The sequence below is a fragment of the Microchirus variegatus genome (genome assembly GCF_963457635.1).
Source record: "Microchirus variegatus genome assembly, chromosome: 19".
NCBI lineage: Eukaryota > Metazoa > Chordata > Actinopteri > Pleuronectiformes > Soleidae > Microchirus > Microchirus variegatus.
In genome coordinates this window covers 20,007,656-20,022,366 of record NC_139820.1, presented here as the reverse complement: position 1 = coordinate 20,022,366, position 14,711 = coordinate 20,007,656, and the positions used below count along the sequence as shown (strand labels likewise).

At 41.5% G+C, this 14,711-nt stretch overlaps 2 protein-coding genes across 4 annotated transcripts; one reads left to right on the top strand and one right to left on the bottom strand.

Annotated features, from left to right (window-relative positions):
• Positions 1 to 5,352: 5,352 nt before the first annotated feature.
• setd7 (SET domain containing 7, histone lysine methyltransferase) lies at positions 5,353 to 11,051 on the bottom strand. Of its 2 annotated transcripts, none has more exons than XM_083906512.1 (8): positions 10,981 to 11,051; positions 9,956 to 10,085; positions 9,470 to 9,671; positions 8,281 to 8,470; positions 7,892 to 7,973; positions 7,690 to 7,807; positions 6,908 to 7,065; positions 5,353 to 6,186 (listed from the first exon to the last, which is right to left on the bottom strand). In XM_083906512.1, the coding sequence occupies exons 1-8, from the start codon at positions 11,018 to 11,020 to the stop codon at positions 5,994 to 5,996; spliced, it is 1,113 nt and encodes a 370-aa protein (XP_083762638.1). In that variant the 5' UTR covers positions 11,021 to 11,051; the 3' UTR covers positions 5,353 to 5,993. The 2 variants fall into 2 exon arrangements, with proteins under 2 accessions (XP_083762638.1, XP_083762639.1); XM_083906513.1 differs by having other exon boundaries at positions 6,917 to 7,065.
• Positions 11,052 to 12,328: 1,277 nt separating this feature from the next.
• LOC310941360 (short coiled-coil protein B-like) lies at positions 12,329 to 14,406 on the top strand. 2 transcript variants are annotated; one of them, XM_083906519.1, is made up of 4 exons: positions 12,329 to 12,434; positions 13,125 to 13,193; positions 13,331 to 13,411; positions 13,557 to 14,406. In XM_083906519.1, exons 2-4 carry the CDS (start codon positions 13,178 to 13,180, stop codon positions 13,697 to 13,699), a joined length of 240 nt encoding a protein of 79 aa, XP_083762645.1. In that variant the 5' UTR covers positions 12,329 to 12,434; positions 13,125 to 13,177; the 3' UTR covers positions 13,700 to 14,406. The 2 variants fall into 2 exon arrangements, with proteins under 2 accessions (XP_083762645.1, XP_083762646.1); XM_083906520.1 differs by having other exon boundaries at positions 12,347 to 12,429.
• The last annotated feature ends 305 nt before the right edge of the window (positions 14,407 to 14,711 follow it).

Here is a 14,711-nt window from a genome sequence, read left to right as displayed (position 1 = left end):
AAAAGTTTCACTATTTGAGTTACTGAAATAAATGAACTTTTCCACGATATTCTAATGTATTGAGATGCACCTGTATGTGACTACTCCTTAACCCTACATGGGTAACAGAGTACTTAGGGGAGTGTACAGGTATCAGCCACCATGACCATCACTTTCCAATCATTTTCAGATAAGGAGCCCATACCTTTGAGAAAAGATCCAGATAATTGTTTATCTTGTAAATAAGTGGTTCAAAAGAAGCTATCGTAGTTAGTTCCTCTCTCCATTCCTTAAAGCTGATCTTTTCTTATGACTTCCAGTGTCTCAAAACCACGGTTTCCTGTTGCAATAGCTAGCTTCACCCATACGCATATATGAGTGGATAGGCCGGATTTCCCCGGCAAATGTGACCTTTCTATCTGCTGTGATACAGCTCCTTAACTGAAGGAACTTCCAAAAATATTTTCTGAATATTAGATTTAGATTGTTCTAACGAGATTACATTTTTCCCATCAAATATGTCTTCCAGTAACATTACCCCCGCCTTCCTTCAACAATGATCTGACAACCACTGAACCACGAGGATCGGACTACCAACCTTCTGTTTAATAGACGACCTGCTGTAGCTCCTGATCTTTCCCCTAATAAGCTGATAAGTTACTCATCAGTCTAAGATTTCAAAGGTCACTAAGAATTCTTCCTGTTAATCTGCCAACCGATGGAACAACAGTGAACAGGAATTAGATAGATAGATAGATAGACAGACAGACAGACAGACAGACAGACAGACAGACAGACAGACAGACAGACAGACAGACAGATAGATAGATAGATAGATGACTTTGTTGCTCCTTACCAGTCCAGTTCTAGCATCATAGCAGCCACAGCAAGGGAGACTGCGACAGCCGACATATCCAATGAGACAGGACAGAGCCAGGCTGATGGTGCAGGACAGCAGAATGGTGGCATTGGCCGCCTTCACCATGCGATGAAGCACAAAGGTCTGAACAGAGACACAGAGGAGGTCACAGCAGCTGCATATTGTGCTGTGTGTGTTAGAACAAAAAACAGTGCAGTTTGTTTGAAATGTTGTGTCATTTAGCAGAAATGGAAAATAATATAACAATACTTAGGGATGCATGATGTTGGACTTTGTGCCGATATTATCAGGAGTGCTTGGGCCGATAACCTACAGTATACCAGTGAATATACAATTGTCCATGTGCCCAACTGCAAAGGTCAGGTAATCTCTTCTGTAGAGAAATTGACAATATTTTGAATACTCATGTCACAGCATATGTAGATATGAATTAAATAAACATAAATAATCGTATAGGGTGCTAGCATAGAGGTTAATGTGGTAGCAGCCTATTCAGCCTACTGTTTTGATTATTAGTCATATCAGGGGATATTGGTGTGTTTGCTCATATCCGATAATGTTTGTCGATATCGATACGCCGATAATATTGTGCGTCCCTAGAGAGTCTGATTGTATGGAAAACTATGTTTTTACACTAGCCCACAGTGATCAATAGGTGTTGTTGTACCTTTGAAGCCTGTAGTGTAAATTTTATGTCATTATCATCCTGACCAAAATCACTGTGCTTCATGAATTATTGCAGTAATTGAAAAAAGGCTTTTCATTTCCTTTTTGACGAACATTTTACAGTGAAACACAATTTGTCTTTTTGATGATCTGATTTTTGATATGTCCGTTAATCACATAACTTGACAGGAGACATGCTAAGGGCCACCTTCAGTGTTATTTAGACAAAACATGCGAGAGAACAAGTATGGGTACTACACTAAATGTACATAAATCAAACACCTGGTTTGGGTTTTTCATGTAGACAAGAGCATGGTTTGTCAATCCTGGTCCTGGGGACCCACTGCTCTGCATGTTTTTGCTCCAACACAGCTGATTCAAATAGTCCTAATTATACTCATTAGCAAACAGCCTAATGACAACCAAGTTATTTGAACCTGGTGTGTTGGAGCAACGTCTAAAACATGCAGGGCAGTGGGTCCCCAGGACCAGGACTGACAGAGCCTGGACTAGAGGAAGTCATTTTTCATGGCGCTTCATCTAATGCATGTGTGTGGTGTTTACCACTCGTGGGCTGTCGTGATGGTGGAAGACGTCTTCATCCTCCTCCCCATACGTGAGCGTCAGACAGGCGTAACCAGATACAACCAGCACTGCCACACAGGAGAGACCTGCTGCCACCACCATCACACTCACCTGCAGAGACGGCAGGATATCCTCACTTTGTAACCTATGTCATCTTCCTAATTAGTGTCTGCTCCTGCAGGTCATTCTAGTAAGAACTCCTAAGTTCTCCCTTACAGTGTCGTCATACTTCTATGTAGAGACAAGCTTTTCAAGCTTTAAACGGATCACAAGACTTTTCTCACCTCACTAAAATAACCTGCTTGGGTTCATCAGTGCCACAGTCACTCACAGAAACTTTCATTCAAAGTTCAAAACACACATTAACACAACATGTTGACAGCCTCTCGCTCTGTACAGTACACCTGTAAGGCTTATTTTACGACGACAAAAGCCACTGAATTCATTAAAGTGATTCTACAATACACAGACATAATTATGGGTTGTATCTTGTGTCCGTACAACATTAAAAACCTTCTGTATCTCAATATGTGGAGTGAGAAATAATAATCATATATCACATTTAAGTAAATAGTTGTACATTTGTGTATAAGAAGCAATTTGTAACCGAGTTGTAAATAGGAAGTCCATTTGTGATTGTTAGTGATTAAAAAGTGGATTAAATAAGCTTCAGCTTCTTTTAATTGTCTTTCTCCTCTTTTCGTTTTCACAATTTGGAGTGTGTTATTTTTAAATAAATTTATTGAAATAAAGCCTCATTTATTCATTCTTTCATGTTCTGTTTCTGCAAATAAACAAACTTGAATATCTTCAGTTTCTGATGTTCTGAAGAGTGTCTGTAGTGTTTTGATCCATAAATTAGATTATTATAAGACATTCTAATGTCTTATAATAATCTAACATTATAATAAGCAGAAACTCACCAGCACAGAGTGTTTCCTTTGGGAGGCGAACAGGGCCAGGACACCTGGACAGGCCATGACCTGTAAGAGGTGGACATGTGTGACGTGATGTGTGACGTCATGATTCAGTGTGACGTCACGGGTCTAACCGTGTCCTCACCAGTCCTCCCCACAGCGGCGTCCTGGTGCTGCTCAGCGCCGTGTCTTTGCGGAAGGCCGTGTCCATGAAGCCGCAGACCACGCAGAGACCCGCGCAGGCCACCTGGAGGACCCCGAGGACCAGCACGCTCCTCTGGTTGAACACCAGGTACCTGTGTCGGTCCATGTCCGGCTCTTCTCCCGCTTCACTTCCTGTCAACGGTCGGCGCGTCGACTTTGACGAAAGCCGCTGTTTCGGTGGCGCTAACGACGGCTACTGTGAACGTAGTGGTTTCTGGAACGACTCAAACGTAGAAGTTTGATCCCGGTGTTTGTGAGCCGCTGCTCGGCGTCCCACAGCTGTTAGCACCGGTTAGCAGTTAGCATAGACAGAGTTTATCATTAACCTGAGCAGGTGCAGAAGCAGGGACACTGCTGCCCTCAGTGTGGACTCTCAGGCTGCTGGCTCCGCCCACTTTTACCTCCATAGACAAGTGTATCTCTATCATCTCTGTAATGGAGCAGGATTTGGGTTATTGTTGTTATTATTATTATTCATTATAGTAGACAACTGAATAAACTGATTCAATTAGCTTAAAGGGGGATTGGAACACTGAAACCTTTGGCCAGCTACTTTGAAAGGGAGCTACTGGCAGCTTGCACAGAGGCGATTCTAGAGTCTGTAGGGGCCCTAGGCAAAAATTCCCAGGGGGCCCTTCCTTCCAACCAGTGTTCATCACCATTATGTTACAAATAATCTGACACCAACGAAAAATGTATGAGTTCAAAATATTTTTTTTCAAAATGAATGAAATAACATGTAAACAACCTTGTAATTAAAAAGTATGTGAAAATATAAATGTAAAGAACAATCAAAAAAAACTATCAATTTAACTATTTAAAGCTGCAGTAAGTCACTTTTGTTATTATTCTTACTCCGTTTGGTCTTCACAAACAGAATCAATGGAGCATTATTTGTTTGCTGCCTTTGGGAAAACGGAACTTGGCTTGTAACCAGAGAGTTGCTGGTTCGAGCCCCACCAGGCTCCCTGGGCACTGCTCAATGGCTGCTCCTATTCTAGAAAGGTTTCTAGTAGACTGATAAAGGACTCATTTCATGTATCATTCAGCCTCGGGCACTGTTTTCCTACGCTACTGAATACTGGGCCAAAACATCCTTTTTTATCTACTAACTAGCAATTTAATATTGTACAATAAGAAGCAGCAACAAGACGATCACAGTCACTGCTGGACAAGATCACCACCATCAAAGCAACCAGTGAGAGGCTCTCTGCTCTGCTATCTCCTACCTTTAACTGAAAATCACATCAAGTCCAACAAATTCCAAGGTCCATTTTTCCCACAGCCTCTTCCCTTCATAAAGATTTCACAGGTGTTCACACAGAATGAGCAAACACTGAATATTAATGCGTTCAATCCTTGAGCTTCTTGTTGTGATTTCTTTGGTCCGTTGTCTCTCTTTGTCCTCAGACCATGAGCTCCAACACTCTGTGCTCGGGCCTATACTTTTTACTTTATATGTGCTTCCTTTAGGGAACATTATTAGAAAGCACATACACTTTCATTGTTATGCAGATGACACACAGTTATATTTATCAATGAGGCCGGATGAAATAAATTGTTCAACTCCAGGAATGTCTCAGAGACATTAAGTCCTGACGACCTGTAACTTTCTACTTTTAAACTCAGTATTTAAAGTTAGACTTAAAACCTTCCTTTTTGATAAAGCTTATAGTTAGAGCTGACTCAGGGAAACCTGGACCATCTCTTAGTGATGCTGCTATAGACCTAGACTGCTGGGGGAATTCCTGTGGTGCACGCACACACTCACTCTCTCACACTCAGGGTATGAATATGACTTTATTGTCATTAACCTTGTTCTCTCTCTCCCTAGTTTGTGTTTATCGATATCTGTGTCATGGAGCACATTGGTTTTTATGCTCCCTGAATGCGACCACAGGTGAGGCGACAAGATGTTCAGTTGGTTGCATTGTGCACATTCACCACTAGATGCCACTAAATCCTGCACACTGCTCTTTAAATAGAAGGAAACGAAGCAGGTTCACCTACAGGTCTTGTGAGTGTATGAAGTATATATGAAATCCACCACACATAACATATAAGAGTACTTGAACATTTCATGCAGCATGATCCATGAAGAAAGACTTTCTTTATCTTTGACTTTATTTGTAGCGTCTGAAAACAAATGTGTTAGAAAACAGACTCTTATGTTCTATTACAGATGGAAACAGTCCGTTACCCTCAACTTACAAATCACCTCTAGAAACGGTAGATAATATAATACTTTACCAATTTCAGGTATACTAAGTAGTCACATCAACATACTGTATATATGTGAATAGACTACTACGATGTGTGTTTTGTAAATGTATGAATAAAGTGCTGTGCAAAAGATTTAGCTAACAGAAAAGTCCTCGTCCTTAATGTTTCCTTCATGACTGTGACCATCACATTCTTCCTGATGATGGAGGGATGACACTAAAACTTTTGCACAGTATTGTACTCATCGGGCCAGCTGAATTTGACACACAAACAGCACTGCTACACTCCAAACCTCTAGGGGGAGCTCTGTAAACTGCAGCGGGTTTTGTAAAACTATTGGCAGCGTCACAGCATTGTCTCCTTTAATGTGGTTAGTTTTTGCATAGAGTTTCTCCCTTAAAGCATCTATCACTATTCCTTTTGAAAACTATTCAGAAGCACAGTTTGTTGTTAAACGTCTACACTGAGGTTTGATGTCACAACAACACTCTAGTCTTGTGAGATGGTAGCACATGTAGATTGTTACATCACTGTCCTCGTCATTGGCCGGTGGGATCCACCTGCCTTTGCTGAAACGCAGCCAGCTCCTGCTTGTACCAATCAGGAGCCTCTGGGCCGTTTTTCCCCGGCAGACCATTGTCGTAGCCGTAGGAGACGGTTAGCTCCTCCTCTTTCTGCACAGCTCTCAACGTCCGGATGCACTTGATCAGCCCAAAGCGAGGATGGACGTACCTGCGTGAAAATGCAAAACACAGGGTTCGTACACTTTTTTAGCAAGTTTTTTTCCATGACTTTTCAATGACTTTCCAAGACCGAAAATCGGTGCCATCCCACACTCTCACATGAATGTCCATTTGTTTTGACTGCAAATCTTTGTTAAGACTTTGGTCAAATAAAAAAACATATGCAGTTTGTTGACACGTTTTTCATCATCAGCATTTTGCAGGTCTGTGGTCTGCGTCTTTCAGTCGCCAAAGTTTAAAGCTCTCCTTAAAAAGCTGCTCTGTTGTAACTTTCTTTCAAACTTATTGATTTGAATTATTATTTGAGTAATGGTTAAAAGAGAGGAAGTGGTTGTATTCTGTAAGAGCTTTTTTGTTGTTCACGTTTTGGTTCACGCCTGCAGTACCCACTTGCAGCCACCATGTGGCATCGTTTGCATGTGAATTGTTGTCCCCTATAGGCGTCTTTTTTCTTCTTTTTTTTTTACCTCCTAGTAAGAACGCCCCCAGAAGTGTGTTGCCTCGTGTTTTTAGCTTCTCCGTTAGCTTTTGTGTGTTAGCCGATGAAATCTACACGCCAGGACTGAATGATCCTGGCATTTTGTCGTTGAATAGAGCTCAAAATCAATGTGAGGACTGGAGCGATCTGCTTGTTTGTTCCCTGAAAACACTTGAGCCAAGACACAAACTGTCATGTTTCACTTCAAAGTGTAATAAGAGTTCAAACTCACGGTTCATACTTGCAGTTGGGGCTGAAGGAGTGGTTTGCTTTGTGAGCCAGAGAAGCACAGTATCTCTCCATCTGGTCAAACGGCTGAGGGACGTCAATCACGGCGTCTTCGTCCAGTGAGATAGTGTTTCCGTTCAGGGACCAGTCTCTGCTGTCCACCTGAGGAGTCACACATTAGTGCGTAACACGTAACCTCTGAACGGGGTTTGAACGCTGCAGTGCAACCACCAGCTCCACGTTTCAAATCCTCACAAGCTTTTGTCAGCGTTCCCCTTGAACTTAGATGGTCACAGTTACACTTTTACACACTTGTGTCAGGGCCCACAGCTGCTCATCTTCACTCTCTCTTTGTAATGAAATAAACAGCGCTTCAATCCATTTCAAGCTTTTATTTCCTCATCAGACATGGGTTAGGGTTAGAGTCACCTGTGTATAGATGGTTTGGTATCAATCCATTCAGTAGTTTCTCTCCTTTCAAAGGACTACAAAAATGGCCGCACTGCAGATGGATTTTTACGATGATATAAATGATTGTTTTTGTCTCGTCCAACTTCCAAAATGAGCCCAAGAAAGATTAAAAGCCATTTCTAAACATTAATCTTTGCACTTAAATACACGTTCGGACTTGTAAGCAATTATTATATTACTAATACTTTTACTAATAAAAGCGTATTTCCATTTTATTATTGAAATGGTAAATTCCAGTTTGATGGAAAGTGGATTCTTAAATGTTGAAGATGGTTCTTGATTTGCTCCGTGTGTGTGTGTGTGTGTGTGTCGTACCTCCGAGTGTGTGATGCGTACTCCGTTATAGAATGATAACACAGTGCCAGCGTCGGCGTCGATCTTGGCAAACAAACCCTCTCCTGCTCCTTTAATGGTAGAATCTGCCACAAACACCCTGACAAAGAGAAAAGAACATGTTGACAGTCTGAGGACAAGTGTCCACAGGGACGATCACATCAGGACACGGACATACGCTCACCTTTCACTCTCATACGGGTCAGGCAGCAGAGTGTGGGTGGCGATACAGGTGGATGTGGACTTGTCATGCGAGTACACAGGACCTTAAACACAGACCATGTGTCACTGTGGCTGACTCAGAGTCTGCAAACATCGCAGTTTGTCAGTGTTTGAACACAATCTGAACGTTAATGCTCTGATAGAGAAGCAACATTAGCACCATTTTGGTGGTAGTTTAGGTACGCTCCTGCTCTCTGCTGCCCTCTTCCTGGTACTGCAGCTTCATTTCCTTATCTATAGGAATTTTAGGTATGGTGTCAAAGCTTTTCTGTGTGTTTTTCTCTTCAGGTAAGACACATTTTCAGGACAACATGCTAACAGGCTAACTGGCATGAACAGGAGTGTACTGACTGTCTTTTGGGACTTCGAAGCGAGGCCTCCCGCTCTCACTGGAGGTCAGATAGGCGAGTCGAGCCTCAATGAGCTCCCCGTCCACAAAGCTTCCCAGCAGAGCCGTGCGTCCGTCTGGGTAGATGTAGGCTATAGATCCGCCGCTCATCTCCCCGTCCTCATTCACCTCCCCAAACACACAGCCGCCGTCCTAGACGCAGCACAGTACACACCAACATGCACAAGACACAGTTCAAAAGATTGACTTCTGTTCAACACGTGTAAATGATGAGCTGTGTGTTTATTATTGTAGTCACATAATAACACATTGTATGACATACGACCGACTCACCCACTGAGACATGAAGCCTCACCAGTGCTTGAAGTGGGTGGGGGTACTGTCCAGTACTGTCCAGTATTAACCAGTACCGCCCGGACACTGTACTTCCCGGACGCTGTACTGCCCAGACACTGTATTCCCCGGTACTGTCCGGACACTGTACTTCCTGGTACTGTCTGTACACGGTACTGTCCAGACACGGTACTGCCTGGTACTTAGGGCTGGGCAATATGGCCTCAAATGAATATCACCATATATTGAGCAGCTCACCTTGATAACGAAGTTGCTAAATGACGTCATCGCCTAATTTGCATAATTGACCATTGCCTGATATAAGTGTCCGAGTGTCTTAAAGGGACATGAACATACAGGTAGCCTGCCTACCTACACACACAGCCAAAAACAACTTTTATTGTTTTCTTTATTTTTGAATTATCTAATGTATCGATAACGGCAAAATTACGTTGATTATCGTCGTACATTTTGATAACGATACATTTTTCGATATATATCGCCCAGCCCTACTGGTACTGTCCGGTACTCAGTACAGGCACTTCTTAATTTAACTATTTGGAGGATCTGAACTTTTATTTGCGTATTGGCACTTCTGTTGTTTTAAATTTGTATTGTTCGACAAGAACAACTTCTACTAAAAGTGTTGAAAATGTTGAGGATAATCCAAATGTATAAGTGCAACAGTCCAGGTTTCAGTTATTTTAATATGAACTAAATATTTCAATAAAAACCTTCACATTCTTCCAATAGACAAAGTCTCTACCTTCAGTCTAGTGCATGTTGCTGAATTGACAATAAAGTCGACTTTGACTACTGTAAAGTGTGTTATGGTGAGCGAGCGGTCAGCTGACTCACAGGGTAGTAGGTCCAGCACGCCCCACAGCGGCTGTTGTCTTTGTACTGGCCCTTGAACACCAGACGACCCTCTCCATCAAACTCCTGAGCGAGCCCGTTCAGCTCGCCGTCCATATACGTCCCATGGAGAACGCCGCCATCTTCATACGTGTACAGGCCCTGGCCGTGCAGAGCGTCATCTACATAGAAGCCCTCCAGGGTACTGTAGGGAGGATAAGGAAGGGGAATAGAGCTTCATATTGATCACTGTGCTCACAGCAGGTATAGTGAGATGATGTGAGTGTGTGTGTCTCTTTGGATTAGTTATTAGTGCTGCTTCTGAATACATTTCATTACAATAACAGACTACACTTCAAAAACAAATACCCGTTATCATAATGAACTACCCTCAGAGGCAGCTCAGATATCCACACGTCTGCTAAATAGTCCATGTTTTCCGATTCAATAATGTGTTTAGTTTATTTCATATTATGCTCTTTACTGTACCTTCCATCAAAGAAAAAGAACTTGCCCTTGCCATTCTTCTCGCCGTGGATGAAGTGTCCTTCAAAGCGGTCACTGGACGAGTAGGTGACGGTGCAGAAACCATGAGGCTGATCATCTTCATCCAGTGGCCCTGAACACACACACACATTTACATGACTTGAGAGGACATTGAAACTTTACTTCACCTTTAAGGCGTGCGTTGAATATAAACTACTAAAATTTCCCACAATGCATGGCGATTTTGCGTTACCCGCAAAGTGCCGGCACCGCCACTAGATCGCAGTGTATCATTGTATATGCATCATGCGACGAGTAATAAATACACAATCAGGTAACATATTTATCAATATGTTACCTTTATTTTACATTACATTTGTTTACATTTATTCTGTATGACAGTTACATCTGACCCTTTGAGGGTAACTGTTATGCTGATGTGGCCCTCAGTGAAAATGAGTCGACACCCCTGCTGTAAGGTGAGGTAGGTTAGGTTTTTAAAGTAATTCTCCTGAAATTCAAACGAGTTTTCTCCATTCACTAATGTACCAACAAGAATGTAAGGTCTGTGTATGCATGATAATACGCATGTTGTCCCGCCTATTATGGTAAACAATGATTAAATGTTGAATTTCAGTAGTCTGGGTGTGGGGAAGCTGTGGTTTAAAATAATGTCAGTAAAACCTACCAACACACACGTTAGCATTGATTCTGGGTGTGTTTTCATACACCACACGTGTAGCACACTGTGAGCACCTGAACGCAACATGACGACAGGCGGCGGGACACACACAGCAGCCTGGCCGCGCTCTGGCGCCTGTCAAGCGGCTTAACGACTCTACTCGAGACCGCGGCTCTGCGTGTTTACCGGGGGAGGCCCAGAGAAGAGTGACTCATGGAGATTTAAGTGTCCGGTCACCGTGAGCAGAGCAGCACACACACACACACACACACACACACACGTCGTTCATAATCATAACACACTGTCGTTTACACACAGAAACACACACAGACAGACAGTGTGTTACCTTCTACCAGCTCCTCCACATTTTCATCATCGCTGTCCATGTTGCTCACTTCGCCGCGCGCGCGCGCACAAACGCGCGTGTACGTGCGCGTGCACAAAAACGCACACGCGCGTTTCTCGTGTTATTAAAAAAAGTCTCGTAATTATGACTCAAAAGAGAGATAATAATCATAAAAGTGTTATAATGACGAGATACATTCACTGCTATAAAGCCATTATCTCGAGATAACGGAATAAAAAAGAGTCATAATTACGGTATAAAGTCATAATGAGACAGTCATAAAGAGATAAAGAGTCATAATGAGGACATAAATGTGTTTTTATATATATATATACAGTCATGATGATGAGATAATGTGACAAAAAGTCATATTTATGAGACATAATCATAAAGACATATAATGACATGGAGATAAAGCTAAGTAATAAGCATAAAACAAACATAATTTATCATAATTTCTACGTCTTTTGTCATATTATTATTTACTTCTCTTGTGAAAATATAATTTCAATGTTTAATCTGAATAAATTCTATAATCTAAATCTAAATGTTAAATGTTAAATATAAATATAAATATAAATATAAATATAAATATAAATATAAATGTTAAATATAAATGCTAAATCTAAATCTAAATCTAAATATAAATGTTAAATATAAATGTTTCGTTTTAAACTAAATGTTTAGCTAATATGCACTGCCGGTAACCGGATGTACCAAAATAAAAGCTCGAGGAGGTCAGGCTGTGTTTATACAATCAAATAACGAATTAAAACCACCCTAAGGCGGGGGAATAAACTTGAACATATAGTTTCGTGATAATAACTACCTAAAATAACCAAAAAACATGTTCAGAAGTGTTTTACCAAGTATGCATCGGGTGGTGACTTGAGCGTATTTGGGAAAGCCATGTATCCCAGAATGCATTTCGTCAGAACGTCGTATATTTAACATTTATATTTAACATTTATATTTTTATCCAGATTAAACATTGAAATTATATTTTGACAAGAAAAGTAAAAATCACAAAATTCACAAATATTGCTGTTAATCTGGTCAAAACGAACATCCATCCATTATCGACCGCTTTATCCTCCACCAGAGTCATTTAAAAAATAATTCACATGTTTTTTATACATGCTTTTTTTTGCTAAATGTGGCAAAAAGTTGCTGTTTATTTTAGCACGCGCAACTTAAAAACCAGCAACTCGTCACAACACTAAAAATACAGTTAAAGAAAAACAGGTCAATATTATGTTGGCCCAGCAGAGGGCGGTAAACGGCCAGAAGAAGAGGAAGAGTGGAGTCCTGCGGCGCCCCCCGGCGCCCCCCGGCGGTTGTGTAGTGTCGTGAGCTGGTTGTTGTGGTGGACAGACTGGACAAACACAGCCGGGGGAAGTCCTGTCGCTGTTTAACGTCTCCAAAGCAGCCGTCGCTGTTTTCCACGCGGTGAGGTGCGTGTCCTTAGTCCCGCTGTCCCCACGCTGCCCCGCATCCTCCTGCTGTTTAACCTGCTGCTGCGTTTGATGCCGACATCCGTGTTAGCCTGTTAGCCTGTTAGCCTGTTAGCAGCCCGGTGGCTAGCATCAGCAGGAGGAGGAGCAGAAGGCCCGGGTCGGTGTTTTTGTGTTATTTTCCGGCTAGTTTCTTCCTTCACCCGGTTTAAGTAGACTCACAGACAAGCTAACGAAAAGCGCTCTAGAAATGTAATGAATAATAATAATAATAATAAGTATTATTATTTGGCTCCAGAGCATCAGTAGTGAATGCAGGGTTGCCAGGTCTGTGTGGCAAAACCTTCCAATCAAGTAACATGAGCGTCCAAACCCAGCCCAACGGCAACAAAGCCATATATGACTTATGCTTCAATACTTGTGTGTATATATATACACGTATATATATGTATTTGTATGTATATATATGTGTGTATATATATACATGTATATATGTGTACATATACGTGTGTATATATATATATATACGTATATGTGTGTTTTTATATACATATGTGTATATATATACATATGTGCATATATATACATGTGTATGTTTATATACATATACACATATGTATATTTAGGTATATATAGACATATATATACGTATATATGTATATACGTATATATACTTCGTTTGTCTTTCAGTGTCCCGCAGAGTCGCAGCCCTGCATTCCAAAAGGGAAGACGAGTATTTCACCATGAGCTCTGACGATGGTGAGAACACACACACACACACACACACACACACACACACACACACACACACACACACACACACACACACACACACACACACACAGACACACACACAGCACTACACGAGTCTCTCAGTGACTGTTTGATGGTTGCAGGTGACTTGGAGAACCAGGCTGAGCTGGAGGAGAAGACAAAGCTCATCAGTCAGGTGTTGGAACTTCAACACACTTTAGAGGGTAATACACACACACACACACACTGTCCTTGTCCCAGTATACGAGCACAACTGGGAAGTGTATACACCTTATTCTTCTGTGTGAATACGTGTACCCCTTATATCCCGTCCTCACATTCATGTACGTATGTCTTCTGTGTGCTCAGACCTGTCTGCTCGAGTGGACGGCGTCAAAGAGGAGAACCTGAAGCTGAAGTCGGAGAACCAGGTTCTGGGTCAGTACATCGAGAACCTCATGTCTGCCTCCAGTGTCTTCCAGACAACTGACACCAAGAGCAAACGGAAGTGAGAATCCCTCAGAACATGGCAGCCTCTATAACTGGACTTGAATCCCGACATTACTCACCCCCTTATACATGTCGCTGTTTGTCATGGCCTTAATTAAAGCTCTAGGTGGCAGTGTTGTGTCAAACCAGAATGCAGGTGATTCATTCATAACAGGGAAATGAATGAATTGGTGCTCAATCGTACAACAGCAGGTCTGCACTTCAGTGAGAGCTCGACCACCATGTGCATGCTGCTTAAAAGACCCTCAGTTAAGTTCAATGAGTAATGACAGTTTAAAAAACATCACAATCTTTAGTGCAAAACCTGATCAGATCCAGATGACGCCATTATTTGTGCACAAACACTTAATCAACGCAGTCCTAAGACTGATCTACCCCTTTAATATTAACATTTCTGCTCCAACAGTTCAGTGTTTACAGGTAGAACGTTGTTAATTTGCCCATGTGTAGTTTTATGAGTCAGTAATGCTCACTGACCTGTAGGTACTGTATATTTTTAAATTGGTCATTTTTGTTGTTCTAAATGATTTAATACTTTTTGTCATTTCAGCACAATGTCACTTTCTGTTTCTACGGTTCATAACTAGAGTTTTAGTTTGAACTTTGTGTATTTATTTCACTTTTTAAAGCGCTAATCGGTGATAAACGTGTGTTTTGAAGTGTACATGTTGAAGAAACACTTTCAACTCTTGAAATATCTTCTGAAACAAACACCCCGTTGCTTTTTTATTTGAATAAAGTGATCTTTTTTGATGAAGTCTTTGATGGGTCATGTGACCTGCTTCCTGTATTTCTGTCCTGTCAATCACACTCGTGTCCACTCAAACATCTGTTTTCTTCTAAATGGGGGAAGATAACTTACTAAATTGAAGAACTGAAATGAGTACTTTAGACATTAACTCTCCAGGAAAATGTTTACTGTTATAAATCAAATGAGAAATTGACTAATTTTACAGCTTTTTTTCAAACAGAACCAGCAGAACTGCCCCCTGGTGGCAATCCAGTGCATTGCTA